We start from the raw sequence: 17647 nt of genomic DNA, 5'->3' as shown, positions 1-17647 counted from the left end.
TGACACCTGTAACATCAGAGGGAGGTCACATATAGGAGGTTTAGCTCAAGAACTTCTGCCTGACTTGCACTCACTTGCCCCAGGATAGGACCATGTCCTCTGTGAGTGTTTAACTGCATTATGCGTCTGAAATAACCATTCATTGACTGAAGCAAGATCTTAAATCACAGCCTGACAAGAAAAATATGTAACTGTATATTCTTATGAGGAAGCCTCATCCCATATTGCCCTCTTGGGTTGCCTCCAAGCCCACAGAGTCTGTTTCAACTGCAAGAATAACTCATAAATAAAATCAAGGACAAGCTAGCAGCCCAAGGCGGCCTGAGCTAAGCAAATGATGGAGAAAACACATCTCCGATTTAACTCACCCAGCGGCTGCATTCAGCTTCTAGACTCTTCCCTGTATTCACACTGCTAACTCTAATCAAAATGACCTCCAGTAGCAGGGTCAAACCCAACCCTGCTCAGTGCACACTCCTGAAGCCCAGATTTACCCATAGCACTAAGGCTGCTTTTGAGGCAGATACAAATCCAAATGTGTTAGCATTTTTAGCAGCCAGATAGAGCTACAAGCTTCCCATAGAGCCAAGGCTGGGTTGAGGTATGAGCTGGGGGGTGAGAGCAATAGGCAGAGCTTTGGCTGCAGCACCATTAAACCCACTTCAAGGGTCAGGGCAACACGTTACTGCAATGGCTGTATCAGTCAAATCAGCATTGACCCATTAGCCCATAGGCTGGGAGAAAAGTCAGGACAAGGAAAGGCAGGCACAGCTCCCAAGATGTCCCTTGCTATTCCTTGCACCCATGAGATATGATCCAGTGTACAACACGGAGAAAGAACTGCATTCCTTGATGCTTTTCCTGCTTGGGTAATGCAACCAGCCTGTAATCATGCACATTGTAAGTAATCATAAATTGAAAAGCCGCCTTCTTGTACTGAGAAATTAAATCCAAATACAAGGTCTAGCCCATTTGACAAACAGTTGCCATAAATTACAAACTGATCATTATATGCAAGCTTACGTGTTAGGTTTAATCCTGCATGTATCATAGACAGAAATTTACACTGGCATGAACTTGATGTTAATTACTCCCTGGATAGGAAGGGCCTCTGCTGTGTGATAAGACACCTTTGCTAGGAAGCTGTTACAAGGCAAAACAATAAAACTCTTTACTCGCAAATAGCTCTCCAGAACCAAGGACCAAGGCTGTGCTCCTGCTGCGCTTCCATTTTAATTCAGCAGTTCAGAGGCAAAGATTTAGGTCCCTTCTCCAGTGTAACTAGGTCATTGTGGAGCCCTAGCTCCACCACTGCAATGTCCCAGCCTTATCAAAACACCCCCATCCCTGCAGCTTACAGGCCACTGCAAAACAACCTGGTAGCTTGTGTAACAGCTAATGTAATTCAGTCACAGCAGAGTTTAATTCCACGTATGGGGCCAGATTAGTTTTATTTGACTTTAGATAACTACAAGTTGAGCATCTACAGGACATAAGCCACGGTACCTCTGCCGTCAGTGATGGAAAAGGGGAAGAAAAATCACACCATCCTTTCTGGGTGAGAAAAAAATAGGGTAATTGTCTCTGTCTCGACAACTAGACATTTAGGTCAGACTAGATCCCTGGTTTGTACAGTTAAGAGTGAGATAAGCCCTTTTTATGATGTGAAATGCTGGTTCTGTCCAGTGCTCAGCTATTTCCACAACACCAGGACCTCATGCTTGGACTATGCGTGGATCACTGGAGCAAGTTTTCTGTTCACACCGTTTTTCTACTGTCCTGAAGAGCTACGAGGGTGCTACCTGCACTCCTAACATGGTATTCAAGTAACTGTGCCCAGTTACAGTCATCACATGTCAAAGCTGCCTCCACTCATCTCTATTGTGGAGCTGCAGGACTACGGGGGGAGTTCATCCATAACATCTATTGCAATGTCCCATCCTGTGCTGGGCAAATCCATGCCAGCGAGCACACTAACAAACCTTGGGGTGTTTGGACAGTTTGAGGACCACAGCTCCTTAGGCCTGTCACGTTTATCAGGCTAGAGGCTGCCTATGACAGCAGGATATCACCCCAACAATTTCCTTTGATTTCCAAACATGTGTGTGCACAATGGGGTGCTACTTGGGCTCCTCATCAGCCTATTTACAGTGTAAATGTGAGACCTGAAGAATAGCAAAGTTTGTTAATCAAATTGTATTCCCAGTAACAGCCACAAAAAGCCTCCCCAAACCTTGAGTCAGGCATCATTGCTTCTACCCCATCAAATCCATATGATTTATTTAAGTACCACACGAATTTAAAACACTCTGCAACTTCATTTAACTTCCCAGATTTTCACTTCACAATATTTACATTTTCCACCTCTTCTCTGCAGTATTTCCCCCATCCCTTTTCCAATGAAAGCTGTGATTCCTGCATAACCACCCTATGAGGTTTTAAGGAATTTTTTTCCCTTCTTTAGCAAAGCAGTTCAAGAGATTAGCAGGTCAGTATTGCAATGGGCAATGCTGCAAACCAACTTCTTTTCTTATTTAAAGGCTGGAACTAAAAAAGCAATGACTCCTCCAAGAAGCCAGCAAACATTTAAGTAGGATTAGCTTTAAGTGCAGTTAAAAACACTGCAAAGCAGAGAGATAGGGGAATTGATTCTTTTTTACATTATGGTTCCTTTTAGGTAGCGTGAATGGGAATCTAAGCATCGATCACAGCTATTTCAGTAGCAGCACAGAGCTCAGTGCTGAGCTATTTGTGATACCTGGTCTGTGCACCCCTAATAGGATGCTGTGACACTAACAGGACGTGCTGCTTTGGTGCAGGATTGAGCAACGCCTCTGGATCCCCTGCCTCCCACTAACACAGAGCACAGTGGGCTTCCAGCCAAAAGAAGAAGAATTCAGAGCCCTGCTGAGTCCTATATTCAGCATCAAAACCAGGCGTTAATCAGAGTCACCCTGTCTGGTCTTCTAGAAGAGGAAGCAGTTGGCCTGGGTTCAGTGGTTACTTGAGCAGCTCTAGGGAAGACAGCTATTACTTTACTAACCCGGACACTTGACATGCATCGCAAGGTAGAACAGGCTGCTCATCAGGCAGGTGCTTGCCAAGAAAGGTGTGGTGTGAAGAGGTGAATCGCTTCCTCACTCCAATTCTACTGAGCAGTCTCCCCACAGCATCCCAGACATGCACATCAGCTCACATTCCCTCCATGCAAGCATAAATCTTGCTGTTAGGAGTCTGGTTAGGGGCCCTGTTTCCTTCCTTTCAAGAGAAATCTGAACCTTTTGGATGAAATAAGACCAAACAAAAGAGAGAAGAAAAGAACCGTCTTGGGAAATCTTTCCTTTTCTTCATTTGCTTTAAGGAACCACAGAGCTGGAGAAGAAAAGCAGCTAAGCAGAAACAAGCAGCATTTGATCAGTGCTGTTGACCCGTCAGCAGGAGGGAGCCATGGATATAAAAGCCTTGTAAAAAAATCAGGAACTATCCATTTCTGACATGCTTCTCCCACAAGACACGGCACCTCCCCTATGTGTGTATAACACATGGCTGGCCTGTGTGGAGACCTTGCTTTGAGAAACTTCAGAGAGTAAGGACAAAACCAGAAGGAATTCACATCCCACTAGAAATGCTATGGGAAATAAACGCTTTAAGAGTCAACAGTTGAGGTCTGAATCACCTTTACTCTTGAGTTTGCTGTTGGAAACCTCCACCTCAGTGCATTTTAGTTTTCTGCAATTTAGACACTGATTTCTCTACTGTTAAATGCACACTGTACTTTATCAAGACAGCAGCAATTATCCTAATAGCCTCTTCAGGTTTTGCACTCCCCATCCCTTCTTCCTCTAGCTTGGTTATCTGATGCATTTTGATTTCCTGACCGTATTCATCACATCAGAAATACCTCTAAGCACATTCAGGTCAGTTCTAACCTCAGAGGGAAAGGTCACCCTTTCCCCATAGCAGGGCTTTTTCATCAAATTGGATTATAAGATTAGCATTAGTAACACACATTGGTAACTATTACATAGAAAATAGCTCTTTTGGCTGTGTCTCCCTAGTAACTAGAAGAGGGCTAGGGATCTGCCCAGTGTCATGGACCAGCTTACCCTGTTTTGGTGAATCTCTTCTCCTGATGCTCCTGTACTCAGTAGGATGGGCATAACCTTTTAACCAAACACCCACTTTCCTGTGGATCATCACTGTAAAATATATAAACCTCTAAGGTGGAACAAATCTAAACAACTGAAAATCAAGCTTCCCAGCATTTTCACCACCAAACAATACAGCTCCTATCATTTTCTGCAGGTACTTTCCTGTAATCTTCAAGTATCACCACAAACCATCTGTGTTATGTGTTGTATTTCTTAACCATAAAACACTAACAGATACGAGAGGTTAATGCCACACCAGCAAGGGAAAACGGGATGAGTGATTTGTCCTCTCTTTGTAGCAGTAAAAACTCTCTGTTAAAGGAATTTCCTAGTTGGGAATAGCCCATCATCTGGGATGATTTATTTTTTTTTTCCACTGAAAAGATATCTTACCACCAGCAAACACCTTTCCCTGCAGAGACAGTGCCTGCATTACTAAAGCCAGAGCACACACCTCCACAACAAAGCAGCAACCCAGTTCTTTCACACCTTCAGGACACACATCTGTTTTCCTTCTCCCTGTATCAGGAAATGCAAGCCCTTTGCCATTATCTCAGTGTAAATCCAGGCTAGCTCTATCCAACAAAAATATTATGCTCTAGGAATAAACAGGTACCAGCCTCCTGCACTACTTCTAACCCCCCAGAGAGTAAACTGAGTGTTCTTTGCCATTCACTCAGCTGAACACTCACCATTCTCCTCTTTCTGTTCCTTTTCTCTTCCCTTTTAACCCTGGCAGGTTAGTTTTCAGATGAATCAGTGTTTGCTCTGACTCAGCACAGTAACAGGATCATCAGGACCAAAACAGAGGAGCCAGCAGCTTAGCTGCACATGTCATCTTAGATCATCCCAAATCAGCTGTGAGCCTGCATCCCAAGCAGGCAGCGATTACTGTCTGGCGCTATTTATCAAGGTGAGGATCATAATGCTGGTGAAACAAGGTCATTATTAGATTAAGCTAATGCTTTGTAGTCAAAAGGGGGTTGTTTGGGGTTTTTAAAAGGCAGTTGTTGAAAAAAAAAGGGGTCTTTAAATATTCCTCTTCTTCAAAACCAGAGATTTTCTCTTTCAAAAGACTGAAAACTAGCAAGCAAACCCTAAACAGATTTTCAGGTCCAAGATATGAACTAAAATATTACCAAGGAGTGGGAAGGACACTCTTTTCCAAGGAAGTGTAAGTGTTAGGAAAGACGTAAACATGCTGGATACCAGCACAAGACCTTCACAGTAAAGGCCACTGATAAACTTTGTCAATGTCTGGGAGACATGTGGAACCTGTTCCCAAACACTGCTTATTTCCTATCTATCTCAAGCATGAGGGGTTCAAGGCTGCTTTTCTCATTCCCAGCCTTCATCTGTTCTCCACTTTTTAAATTGTTGCCCAGCTTAACTGGTGCTTACCACTTTCTTCAGCAGGCATTGACAGCAACAGACACATATGACATAAAGGAAGCCTCCTCTGATGGCATCTCCCCATTGCCCACAGAGCAAGTCCCAATAACCCCTGGCTCTGCCCCAAGGCCATTCCAGTCCATGGGAGCCCTGCCAATGCCTTCACAAGGACACAACTCACAGGGCAAGGGGTCCTCATCAAGCTGGCATAAAGCAATGCATGGCACTGATGAAGCTTTCCCAACCAGCCCCCCCCACCCCCCCCGCCAAAGGAGGCAGGTGACAACCCCAATCACTGCATTCACTCATCTCAACACGCAGCTCGCTGATGGTCCCTGTTGGCACCATGTGTGGGTATCAGGAAACTCATCAGAGCTCCTGTCCCTGCTCAGCCTCTCTCAATCTACTAAAGCTTTGAGGAACAAAGAGGTAAAAAAAAAGAAGAGAAAATCATGGGCTTCTTTACAGATGATAAATACTTGTCCTGAGTGATCAAGCGGTGTTTGATGGTGGAAGAAATGCAATCCTGTGTTGGCTTAATGTCTACTACTCTTTTGAGTTTATGGTCTGTTACAGCAGTTTCCGCCATGCCCAGTTTTCTTATTCCTGAATCATTACAACCATGGCTCACTTTCCATTTTTTATACCAGCATCTGTCTTCCTTCTCCAGTTTCAAGTTCTGACACCTCACCAGTTTCTCTTGTGCTTCCCCATTATGTGATGTGGTAGCGATGCTTTCTGTGCCCCAACATCTGTCTTCTCACCTTTTCTGTACCTGTTTCCACTCCATTGACTTCATTGTCAGCAGTTTTATGGCATAGTTTTGGCTGCACTTTCCTTATCTTTACGACCTTCCATTACCACAAATGGAAGCTGTACAATATCTCTTTTTGCCTCAAAGGCACAATTCCATGTAGCAAGAAATGATAAAAATAATACATCCATCTAGGAATCTTTTCAGTGCCTCTTCTGCTGACTATGAACTGTTCGTAAATTAAGAGTCTAAGATATTTCAGGGTGTTTAGGAACCAGGGAATACAACAGTGGATCACCCCAGCAGCTGGTAGAGATAGCTCCTGCCCTGCAGCCAAAATAGCCAGTGCAGATGTTTCAGAGAACAGGACAAGGATACCAACAAGGGACAGCAAGGGAACTGACTCAGGAGAATTCCTTCCTAAATGTTTAGCAATGGGCTAATCCCTTCAGAGATTGTAAGGCCAACAGAGACCAAATGGATCCCAGAGATCAAGAAGTCACAGTTACATGAAAATAAAAAAGTATCAACTTTTAAAAGTAATAACTTTGAACCAAGTGCACAGAAAGCCTTTTTCTTTCTACCCTATCCTAAAGATTTGCATCTCAATGATTTTCCCTACCCCCTGCATTAATGCACCTTCTTCTTTCTCTTCCTCCCTCAAGTTATTCCCTTCTTACCTAGGCAGCACCACTCTGAGACCCCTGTGTGTGAATTAACCAGCTAAACAACAAACATTCACAGTTTCTGAATCCTAGTGATGTTTTTCATTATCTGTCCAACTCATTTTACCAGGAGCACACAGCCTGTCTCCACAGAGCCATCCACATCCCTTCTCCCTAGCAGGTACAATTTACTTACCACAGAAGAGGGTTTCAGACACTCGGATTCCTTCCAGCAGACATCCCTGCTACTCCTGCCATGCACATTTGGTGCCAGGCATGCTGACTTAGATAACATCCTTCCAAGACTGACACTTATCTCCTCTCCATCCTTCACATGCAATGACAGAACTCATTTCCCAGGCTGCTTCGCTTGGTACCTAATATCTTGAGTTAGGATACTAATATACTTAAAATACTTCACATTTGACTTAGACACAACCCATTTTAACCTTTCCTTATCATGAAATCTGGCATTATTTCAACACACTTAGTCCACTGCACTTGACCTAGTTTCAATTTCATGCTTCCCCTCCCTCCTTAAGACTTCGTTGCCTTTGTCTTGCAAGTGATTTGTTCAACTAAATTTCTCCTAGTGTCTTTATCATTTCCAGAAGTATTTCCGTACACTAGTACAAAAATACTTTCCCTTACAGAAGGCATTTAGCATTACCTTTCCTGTTCACTTTATAATTCTATATTTGGTTCACCTGCCTACTGAAACGACAGGTAAACCATCCAGCATAGCAGAATCACCTGTAGCAAAAGCGTATGCGTTTGCTCTCAATCTGCACAGTAACTGAGACTTAGGGTATATGAAAGAAAACACTTTTGCCAGCAGCTCAGATACTCCATATCTCTCTTTGCAAACAATTTGGCTGAATGGGAAGCAAGAGAAGAGTCACGAGTCATTCAGCATTGTTGGCTTTTTTATGGTTACAAAAACAACAGAGGGAAGGAATGATGAAATGAAGAAAAGATCCATTTAGGCTGGGTATCAGTTAAAATTTCCTAAAAGCAAAATCTGTTCAGATTTGGGCAAGTCTATAAGGGAAACCAAAGAAGATGAATTTAGTTGGAAAGTTAAGAAAAAGCACCAAACACTGGAAAATAAGATGTAACATCCCCAAAGTGACAGGGGGATGGCCATAAATATCAGTTCCAACATAATAGCTGAACCTGTATTTAATGTTACTGAAAACCATGGGTGTCGTCAACTCTGCTTCAAGTCATATTTTATGCAACACATGAAACTTGTGCATTAGTATCCCATCCATCATTGGCATAAGCAGAAAGAGTTCACCAAGCAGTTATTCTTCTACCACTGTCCTAATCTGAGTTATCAAGTCATCAGAAATACAGGATACAGCAGTGGGTCTCCCCAGATTTTGCACCGCAGAGGTACCCTGAGCATCCAAGCTGAGCCTGCCTCCATCTCTTGAGGATCTTCACACGAGCTGCTGGCATCAGAGAGCTCAGGGAGAGCTCGTGAAGTGCATGGTCATCACAGCCTGCATGGAACACTGTTATTCCAGAAGCTTATGGCTATATCAATTTCCTCCCAAACCTCACAGGAACATTCATTCAAGCTGCTTGTACATTTGCTCTGCAGCACAAACCCAGCTTTCCTAAACCCAACGTGCTGAACTACTACAGTCTCTGATGAAAGGAGCCAATGACAAAAAGGTTTCTGGAAAGTGACTTTGCTATCCATTATTATTTTTACTATGTATGTAATCAGAGCACCATGGAGCCTCAGGCATAGCCAGAGATCCCACTGCTCCAAATGCTGTACCAGCACAGAGAGCTCACAAACTGGCAGCCATCCGTACTTCTCCAAACAGTGAGGAAACCGCAAAACAAGCTGTCAAGGAAGGGAGAGGAAAGAAGCGCAGCTAAAGGACAGATCCCCTATAGATTCAAAATGAACTCTCTGCCAGTCCATTAAGCCTTGGGCTTCTCAAACCTTTCGGGTACAAAACAATAAGACCTTTACAAGCCTCCCAAGGACTGCAGTACCCTCTAACAGGCTGTTGTTTCTCATTGCGTGACTCCATCCCTGTCTGATTCTGCCCAAACCAGAGTCAATCACCATGGGAGCTGGCGTGATTTTAATGGCGATACACGCAGATGACTCGAATTAAGCCGAATTAGGGCAAATGGCAAAGTCTTTGAGACCAACACATAATAGCCAGGTATTAGCCATGTTCTACAAGAACTATTTATTAACTTCTGCTCTTCCCTTCTGCAGACCAGCTGATGCGATGCACTGGGGGTTTGCAAGCACTTTGTCTCTTCTCCCTCCAGACGTGTTTGTAATGATATTCCCTGGGACATACAGTTCCATGGCTGCACACACACACCAGCACAAGTACTGTACAGCTTTTTAGCCATGTGACTGAGGGATGGTTCTGTCTCGAGGAGCATTCAAGTGAATACTAAATCAAAACAACACAGTCCATCCTTCTGAACAGAAAGCAAAAGCACTTTGGTCCAAAGGGGCACAGAAGTGGGGCTCAGGAGGGAATTTGCACACCTAAAGCCTGATTCATGATGCTCAAAATACCTCTGCTAAGATTCTTCTGTCACCTTTAACCATCTGCAGAGGTTTATTTAAGCAAAGCCTTCAGGATGAGATCAGCTGTGAAGGTCCTGTTTCCTTCACTGGCTGAAAAGGGAAATAGGTAATTTAAAGCAGTGGCTACATAAATCTCCCTGAGGATGACTGATGCTTAGGAGAAACATGCCCAAACATATCCAGCATGTCCCCCTACTGCAAGATTTCCCATGTGAGACAGGCACTGGGCTCTCCCACTGAGGCTCTGCTACTTGGAAGACAGAAAGTAGATTCAATAGGCAAAGAGGGAATATTCCCTGGGTCAGGGATATCTTCTTTCCCTACATGAGCTCCTGCATCCCCAGCCAAAGAAGTCCCACACTGCAATAGCACACAAGCATAGATCAGGACCTTGTGCCAGCCAATCTGGCTGCAGTCATCCACCCTAACCCAGGCTGAGAATATACAACTTATTTCTTGCTAACCAGTGCAACTGCAGTAGGAGAGGTGAGGAAGCTCTGTTCCTGGGGCATCCTCACAGTGGTGGGAGAAAGACGGCTGAACACAGACAACCCACTTACAGGTTTCTGCTTGCTACAGCAGCACCCTGGACACCAAGACCTGTTTGGAAAGGGGGTACCCAGCTTCCACACCCCTACACCTAGGTTTAAAACACAAGAAAGATCCACTCACTCGTTTAAAGTAGCAGAGAGGCTCTCTCTGCATGTAGGAGTGAGGATGGAAACCCTGGAGCACAGCTTCAGCCCTGGTCCCCTCCATCAGGGCTCCTTTTGGGCCACCCGCAGCTGGGCATCACTGTCCTGCTGGGCAAAGTGGTCCCTGCTCCCTACAGTAACTGGTCTTTGCAAGAGGAGAGGCAGAAAGTTTCTCTGCCCATGTCACGCACATGGGGACACTCCGGGCTAACATGGGTTGGGGCGACTCAGCTTCACCTCCTCCACCATCCCTGTTCTTCGCACTGATTTAACACGGTATTTAGGGAAGCAGCGAGGCTCGCCGAGTACCGCTTGTTTGGAGGCGGCTCTGCCGTTTCCACGCACCGGAGAGAGCAGCGACAACGGGGGAGGGAGGAATTCGGCACCGACGGCTATAAAGGAGCCAGTAAATGCGTGATGCAGGGTCTCGGCCGCCCCTCAGAGCCCTGCTAGCACCACGGCGGAGGGTCCTTCACCCTAATGTCGTCCCACAAACAGCCCGGAAAGGGGAAGGGGAGAACAACAACCAGCAATAACCCCTTCCTGACGTGCCACCCCCCATCCGAGCCAGCGCATCCCACACACACCCCCTACGGATGGGAAAACCCCAGAGGAGGAGGCAAATCTCACCTCTTCGCAGGGCGGCAGCTGCAGGGCGGCCGCTTGCCAGCCCAGCAGCCAGCAGCAGCACACCCAGGCGCTGCCCGGGTACCCCCGCTCCGCTCCGGCCCGCCGCATCCTCATTATCTTCATCCTCATCCTCACCGTCCGCGCGCACCCTCGGCCGGCCCGGGCGGGTATCACCGTCCCCTGCTCCTGCTCCTGGCCCTGCCCCGGCCGCGGCCGGAGGGTCGAGCTGTCCCTGGCCCTGTGCCCCGCCTGCACCCGGGCATAACCCCGGGGCTGGCACCGACGGCAGCGGCCCCGCCGGCCGCCCGCTCCCGGCAGCCGGCACCGCCAAAGCCGGGAGGAGGGGCCGGGAGGAGGAGGAGGAGGAAGGCAGCGCAGGCGCATGTTGCCGAGGCTCGTCCAGACCCGGGGTGGCAAGCGGGAGCACGGCAGCACCCCCAGGTTGCATGGCCCCAGCCCCAAGGGTTGTGGGGCAGGAGCGAGAGCGAGGGGTGAAATGCCGCAGCTCCTCCCCGGCCCCGAAAGGCTCTACGGGATAAATCCCCCAGTCCTGGCCCTCCTGTGGGATGCCCCATCATTGTGCATGGCAGTCCCGGTGATGCGGGATGCTTGGACCTATCTCCCTGCCAAGGATGCCCCTGTCCCCCCTGTAAGGATGTTGCCATCTGGGATGTATGGTGGATGTGAGGTGTGGGATTTGAGGATCGCTCACCTCCTCACCAGAGCATGACAGCGACCCTCCTCTGAGGGGTGGGAGAGCAGCTTGTTCATGGCCTGATCCAAATTATTATTATCCCAGAATTATGCAGGCTTCCTTCTGCGTGGTTGCCTTTCAGCCCGGATTTTACCTCCCGTTCCCCAGCAACATCCAGCTACTTATTCCTAATGAGGTGTTTTACTGCCTCTGCCTCCCTGCCATCTCTGACAGACCGGCTCACATCCCTGCTTCCTCCTGCCTCTTCCCTCCTTTCTGCCTCTTCCTACCTAACCAGCAGAACCCAGCACAGTGTGTAGCTGTCCCTGTTGATCTACCTTTTCGTACCCCAATACCCACCCTTTTATTTTATACTTCTAATTGATTGAGTGACCTTTCTTTTTGCAGTTTCACTGCAATGCCAGCTCACCGCGACCCAGGTTTGATTCAGCCTTTATTCACCTCTTGAAAAGAGATGAGCACTATAAGGGGAGAGTCATCTCTTTGCCTGCGTCATGTAACCCCTCTCTCCATCCCTGGCTGGTGTCATCACTGTGGCTGTGTGCTAACACAAAAATGGTTTAATTTGCTCATTTTATATCATTTGAGGACCTTGCTGTATTAGTCAGGAAGGGAGCTCTGTGACACTGCTAACAGAGGCTAATCTGAAATCTCCCTTTGTCCTCATACTGAGCCTTGCTCCGCTTTCAGCTCTAGCTGGAGGAAGGAAAATGGGTTATTGGTTCTTCCACCAGCGGTCCCTATCCATCCCCAGGGTGCCAAATGAAGCAGCTCATGGAAACCATTGCCCCCAAAAAAAAGGCATCTTTCCAGAAAAAGTGGAGAAAAGGATATATAAACTGAAAAGGATATATAAGCTATGATACTGCTCTCTGTTTCGTGCTCCTGGATCAGGTAAATCAGTCCCAAGGACTCACTGCTCATCTTAACTGGGATGAAATCCAGTATCTGAGGAGCACTGATTACAACTGGAGCTGCGCTTCTGTTTGCATCTGCTAAAATAGAACACAAAGCTGCAGGCACTCCTAGACATGCAGCAAGGGACTCACACGGAAAACACATGGAATACAATTATCGGTTGGATTCAGCATGTGTTTCATACAAGTAAAACAAGTATGGAGGTCAGCTTCTAGAAAAGTGCACTTCTTGCTGCAGTTGTTGGCCTTGAATAAGAATTCAGGGTGGGAAGCAGACCTGATAGGGGCTGTTGGCAGAGCTGCTTGCAAGGGTGGCTGTTCCCAACCTACAACCCAGGGACCCAAGGAGGCAACAGAGCCACTAATACAACAATGGCAGGAGTGTCAAGCAAGCAGGTGTCCTGTATGGCATGGGGTTGGGTGAGGAAAGGGGGTACCAGTGGGTGCTTGTCTGCTGCTCTGTCCCCCTTTTGTTGCACTAAATTATTCAATCTTAAACTTCAGAATAGGAAAAACCCAGTTTACAACTGAAAGGGTGAATACTCATCCTCAGTGCTCGCTGTATGTTACCAGGAACTATTTACTCTTCTCTGTGGGATTTGCTGTCTTCCTAGCAAGAAAAACCACTAAGATCTGAGATTACTTTATTTTTGTTTTTATTTTTTCTTGCTTTATGTTTCCAAATGACAGCAGGTCCAGAAATTTCTTGAGCTTTAAAAGCAAGGCTGTCACTTTGGGTGCTGCTCTGTTTGAACAGGCTCTGAAATGCCTCTGATATTAAATCCTGCAAATCTCACCTGAAGGCAGCATGGCAAAGATCCTACAGTGCCAACTAAGCACGAGGGCAGCAGAAAAAGAACAAGTGTGCTGTTCTAAAAGTTAATGACCTTAGATAGATATGAACAGATGAGGTAGAGGAAAGCAGTGTGGGATTTGGGAAGCCTCATGTAACTTTAACACCGAAGAAGTAACACCTATATGTAACATCTATATATCAAGCAGCAGAGTTAAAGGATTTCAAGATCTAGTAAAAGCAGATAGCAGGCAGTTAAACTGGGATTTTCAATACCTGTACCTGAAATTTGGACCTAATATTGTGAGTCAAATTGGAGGATACAAAAGTAACTCAGAAGACTCATGCAATCAGAGTTACAAACCATTGCCCTGCTCTACTCCATTCAAACATGAAAAGGAAAGGAGAAAGTTAAGTTGTGATAATTTATACTGTAACAACCATGAGATGTGTTTCAAGCTACATCTCCAGAACTGCCTGTGTTTTACTGCACCTCTCTATTAGTCCAGTGTAAGTTAAAGGTGCTCTTAAAAGCGAACCTTTGTACTGTTGTTGTAAGCTGTGCCAAGAAAAACACAACAACTCTCAAGCATTTAGGGTCCAGGTCTGTAAACAGTTCTTTCTGACATCAGTGAGATGCTGAAAGTTAACGATGGACATTCATGTTTGCACAGCTCAAGTCCTAGGTTTCTCCATGGCACCAAAGCAGCCATATGTTGCTAATGTTAATGACACCAAGTGAAAGCGAAAATTAAATGGCTGCCAGCTACAGTTTGGATGACAGCAATTAGTGACTGCACTTGGGATTACTCAGACCTGTGGGCTGACATTGGCTTGTGTGGGAATACATCACAGGGTAAGTGAAACTATTAACCCTTGTTCCCTCTGCCGGCTTCTAATGAAAGCTCCTTAAAGACCTCTGCCTGCATTCACCGTTCACTGCAGCTTTTGGGAAAAATAATCAGTATAAAGCAATTTCATGGAGTTTCTTCACTGGAACTCATTCTCCAATGTTGGTAACTCTTCATGTGGTTAAATGATGTCATTATGTACAAGGCTTATGGATTTTCCCACAGAAGGTAACATGTTCCTTTAATTTGCTTACACATCTGTCTGTGGGCTTTACCATAGTTATGTTTTGCTCAGGCATAAAATCATAGAACCATAGAATAGTTTGGGTTGGAAAGGTCCTTAAGATCATCCAGTTCCAATCCCCTGCCATGGGCACGGACACCTCACACTAGACCATGTCGCCCAAGGCTCTGTCCAGCCCAGCCTTGGACACTGCCAGGGATGGAGCATTCACGACTACCTTGGGCAACCCATTCCAGTGCCTCACCACCCTTTAGAGTAAAGAACTTCTTCCTTACTGAACTTCCTCTGTTTAAGTTTTAACCTGTTACCCCTTGTCCTATCACTACATTCCCTAATGAAGAGTCCTTCACCAGCATCCTTGTAGGACCCCTTCAGATACTGGAAAGCATCTCCTTTTTCTATGGACTATATATTTGCCCATAGAACCTGTTCATCTGTGCATGGGGGTATACTTCATCTGAGATAAAAGTTAACACTCTTTAAACACATCATGTCATGCTTGTGCTTTGCTAAGTGCAGTTAAAGATAGCCTTAATACACTGTTCTCATGCCCACATTCTTACGTTTAGATTCCCAAACCCTTCAAGCTCTTTGGAAATTCAATATACATAGCAACAGTAAAAGAATGTTTCATACCTGTGTCTTTGGTCCATCTCTGACCTACTTAGATATCAATTTTACTTTCAAGTCATGCAAGGACCATCATGAGTCCATTCTAGGACAAAGAGTCATCCTGAGAAAGCTGATGTTTCAGGATGGAGGCTAAGCAGCCACTATAAAAATGGGTAATATTTGCTGTGTAGCCCATGGAAGAGCCTGATGCTGGGATTCATCTCACTTAACTTTATCACTCACAGCTTGGGGTGTTTTGGGTGTACCTTTCACCCTGACCTAAAAATGAACTTACAAACATGTGAAATATCTTTTCTAAAGGGTACCTGTACATGTCTAGAGCTGGGAGTCATGGTAGCACTCATCAGACATGTTTTAATCACCTATTTTAGGAGGAGCTGAACGTCTTTTCTCTCCATTAACTGCATAGGTAGCTCGGATATGGACACATGGTCAAATGAAGATGACCCTAGATAATTTTCTGCTGCCTGGCATCCTCTTTAGACAAGGTTCATGTCCTCCACCTTTATGTGTGTATTAAGTGGTACATGTCTGACTGGTCTCTGCAACACACTCTACAGCTCCACTTGCATCCAAACGAGAGTACAGCACAGTGAGAAGGACCTGGAACAGTGGCTGATGGGCTACCTGATGTGGATGTGCAGGCTTCATCACATAGCTGTAGCATCCTGATGCAAAAAACTCTGGAAATCTCAAATGTCAAAACCCTGGAAAAAGGCTTTCTGCTTAAAGAAAAGCCAGGATCAGCTTGTACTTCCTTTCTGCAATTCTCAGTCCCATATGTAACACTCAGCATTTATCCCTTCTCTTCCTTTCCTAATACCATTGTTCCTCAAAGCTGTATTTTCACTTCTCCCAGGAGATATTTGGAGTGCCTGTATTCTGGTTGTCTAGCAAACTTCACCTTATGGATCCCCTTTAAACCTCTGGGAGCCTTCCAGACATGATTTCTTTGTTCATCCTTTCTCTCATTGGGACTTTAGTTCAATTTCCCTGTAAATCTTGCTCATGGCCTGGCACTAGAAGAGCTCCTTGAACACATACAGTGCAATGTTAGCTTTGCAAAGGTCGGATAGAAAAGACGCAAAGCACTCCTGCACCATTTTAATCCACAGACCTGGAGAAGAGAGGTTAGAGAGGTAAGTTGCCTGCTTGAATCACAAGAAATTCAGCTGTAAGAGAAGAATCTATCTGCTTTTGAGTTAGCCACGTCTGACAGCTGACATGATCTGGCAGCTCCTTTGATGCTTTTTAAGGGAAAAATCCCCATTTTCAGTTTTAAGATGTATAGACCATCTGATTTTCAACACACACACACATCCCACCCCAGTGCATATAGAATAAAAAGCTGTTATCACTGCATTAAAACCACTTAGCATGTTTGTTTTGAGTAAAGAGGAACACCAGTGGTAAATATTTCCAAGATAGCTGATGACAGACAGCAGGATTGTCATCCAAAGCCTTTTACTGTTGCTATTAGAGTTTCCTAGCCGTTCATCCACAGATGCCTTTTCCCAGCAGACCTATTTATCTGCTATCGGGTAGCTAAAGTGTCTTGAGTCATGAGGATTCTCTTGACTTTGTGTGCAAAACTGAGCTCTGAGGGACCTGTTGTGACATGGTTATGTCCGAAGAGGACACACCATCTCGGGGGGGGGGGGGGGGGGGGAGGCGGGGCTTGGGTGAGCAATCTGGAAAGATGCGTAGCTGTACTTATAGAGTGCTAAGTGCAAACTATTAAAAAGCTAAGATCTATATGTTCTGTCTGTGTTGATTCAGTGTGTGAACTAGGTTAGGATGAATGACACTGAATAAATAGCTTTCTGCAGTAAAGAAAGGTTATTTGCGTTAATGTTGTTTTCATTTCTACAGTGATGTCAGGCACACTGAGGCTGATCGTCTTCACTGCAGGTTAGCAAGGCTCTGCAAGTGCATATCTAAATTAGATAGTAGGAAGAAATTCTTCTCTGTGAGGGTGCAGAGGCGCTGGCACAGGGTGCCCAGAGAAGCTGTGGCTGCCCCATCCCTGGCAGTGTTCAAGGCCAAGTTGGACACAGGGGCTTGAAGCAACCTGTTCTAGTGGAAGGTGTCCCTGCCTGTGGCAGGGGTTTGGAACTGGAGGAGCTTTAAGGTCCCTTCCAACCCAAACCAGTGTGGGATTCTATGGTGGTGCCCCCTGGGAAGAAAATGGGCTCGTATTTCCTATTGACCAGCTTGAGTTTGATGAAGACTTGCAATTAAAAAGCTGCATTTTCAAGGGTCTTCTCAAAGTTCTTTCTGATTCCCCGGAATCAATGACAACATCTCCTCACTCTTCAAAAGCTTCAAAGAAAGCAATGCCTGGCTCTCCCAGGGAAATAGGTGGGACCCATATTGAGCCAATATTAAAATGCTTTGAAAGTCCCACCTGGTTGACAAACAGGAACCTTTGCAGATATGACATATTTTATTACCATACTGTTGCTATGGCTGGCAGCAGAATTAAGTGAGCTGCCACTGCCAATAGTGTTGACACACACAGTGGCAGCAAACGACTGTAACTCAGTATTAACAACAGTATTGATTTTCTAAGCCTGGGAGAGCCTTTGCAAACTTGTAAACCCTGGTTTTGCCAAATAAAAAGGACCCAACT

General features: G+C 45.6%; 1 protein-coding gene across 1 annotated transcript in view; it reads right to left on the bottom strand.

Annotated features, from left to right (window-relative positions):
• Positions 1-11215, bottom strand: part of ELAPOR2 (endosome-lysosome associated apoptosis and autophagy regulator family member 2) — a 103054-nt gene extending 91839 nt beyond the window's left edge. The window contains exon 1 of the mRNA XM_061368128.1: positions 10863-11215. Within this exon, the coding sequence (XP_061224112.1) occupies positions 10863-10991 (129 nt within the window). The 5' untranslated portion in view covers positions 10992-11215. The remainder of the gene's footprint in view (positions 1-10862) is intronic.
• Between the last annotated feature and the right edge of the window lie 6432 nt (positions 11216-17647).

The sequence above is a fragment of the Neopsephotus bourkii genome, unplaced genomic scaffold (assembly GCF_033783945.1).
Source record: "Neopsephotus bourkii isolate Nb327-2 ecotype Australia unplaced genomic scaffold, CSIRO-AGI_Nbou_v1 NB_1423, whole genome shotgun sequence".
Lineage (NCBI taxonomy): Eukaryota > Metazoa > Chordata > Aves > Psittaciformes > Psittacidae > Neopsephotus > Neopsephotus bourkii.
The sequence above is the reverse complement of the archived record's forward strand: the minus strand, read 5'-3'. Positions and strand labels throughout refer to the sequence as shown.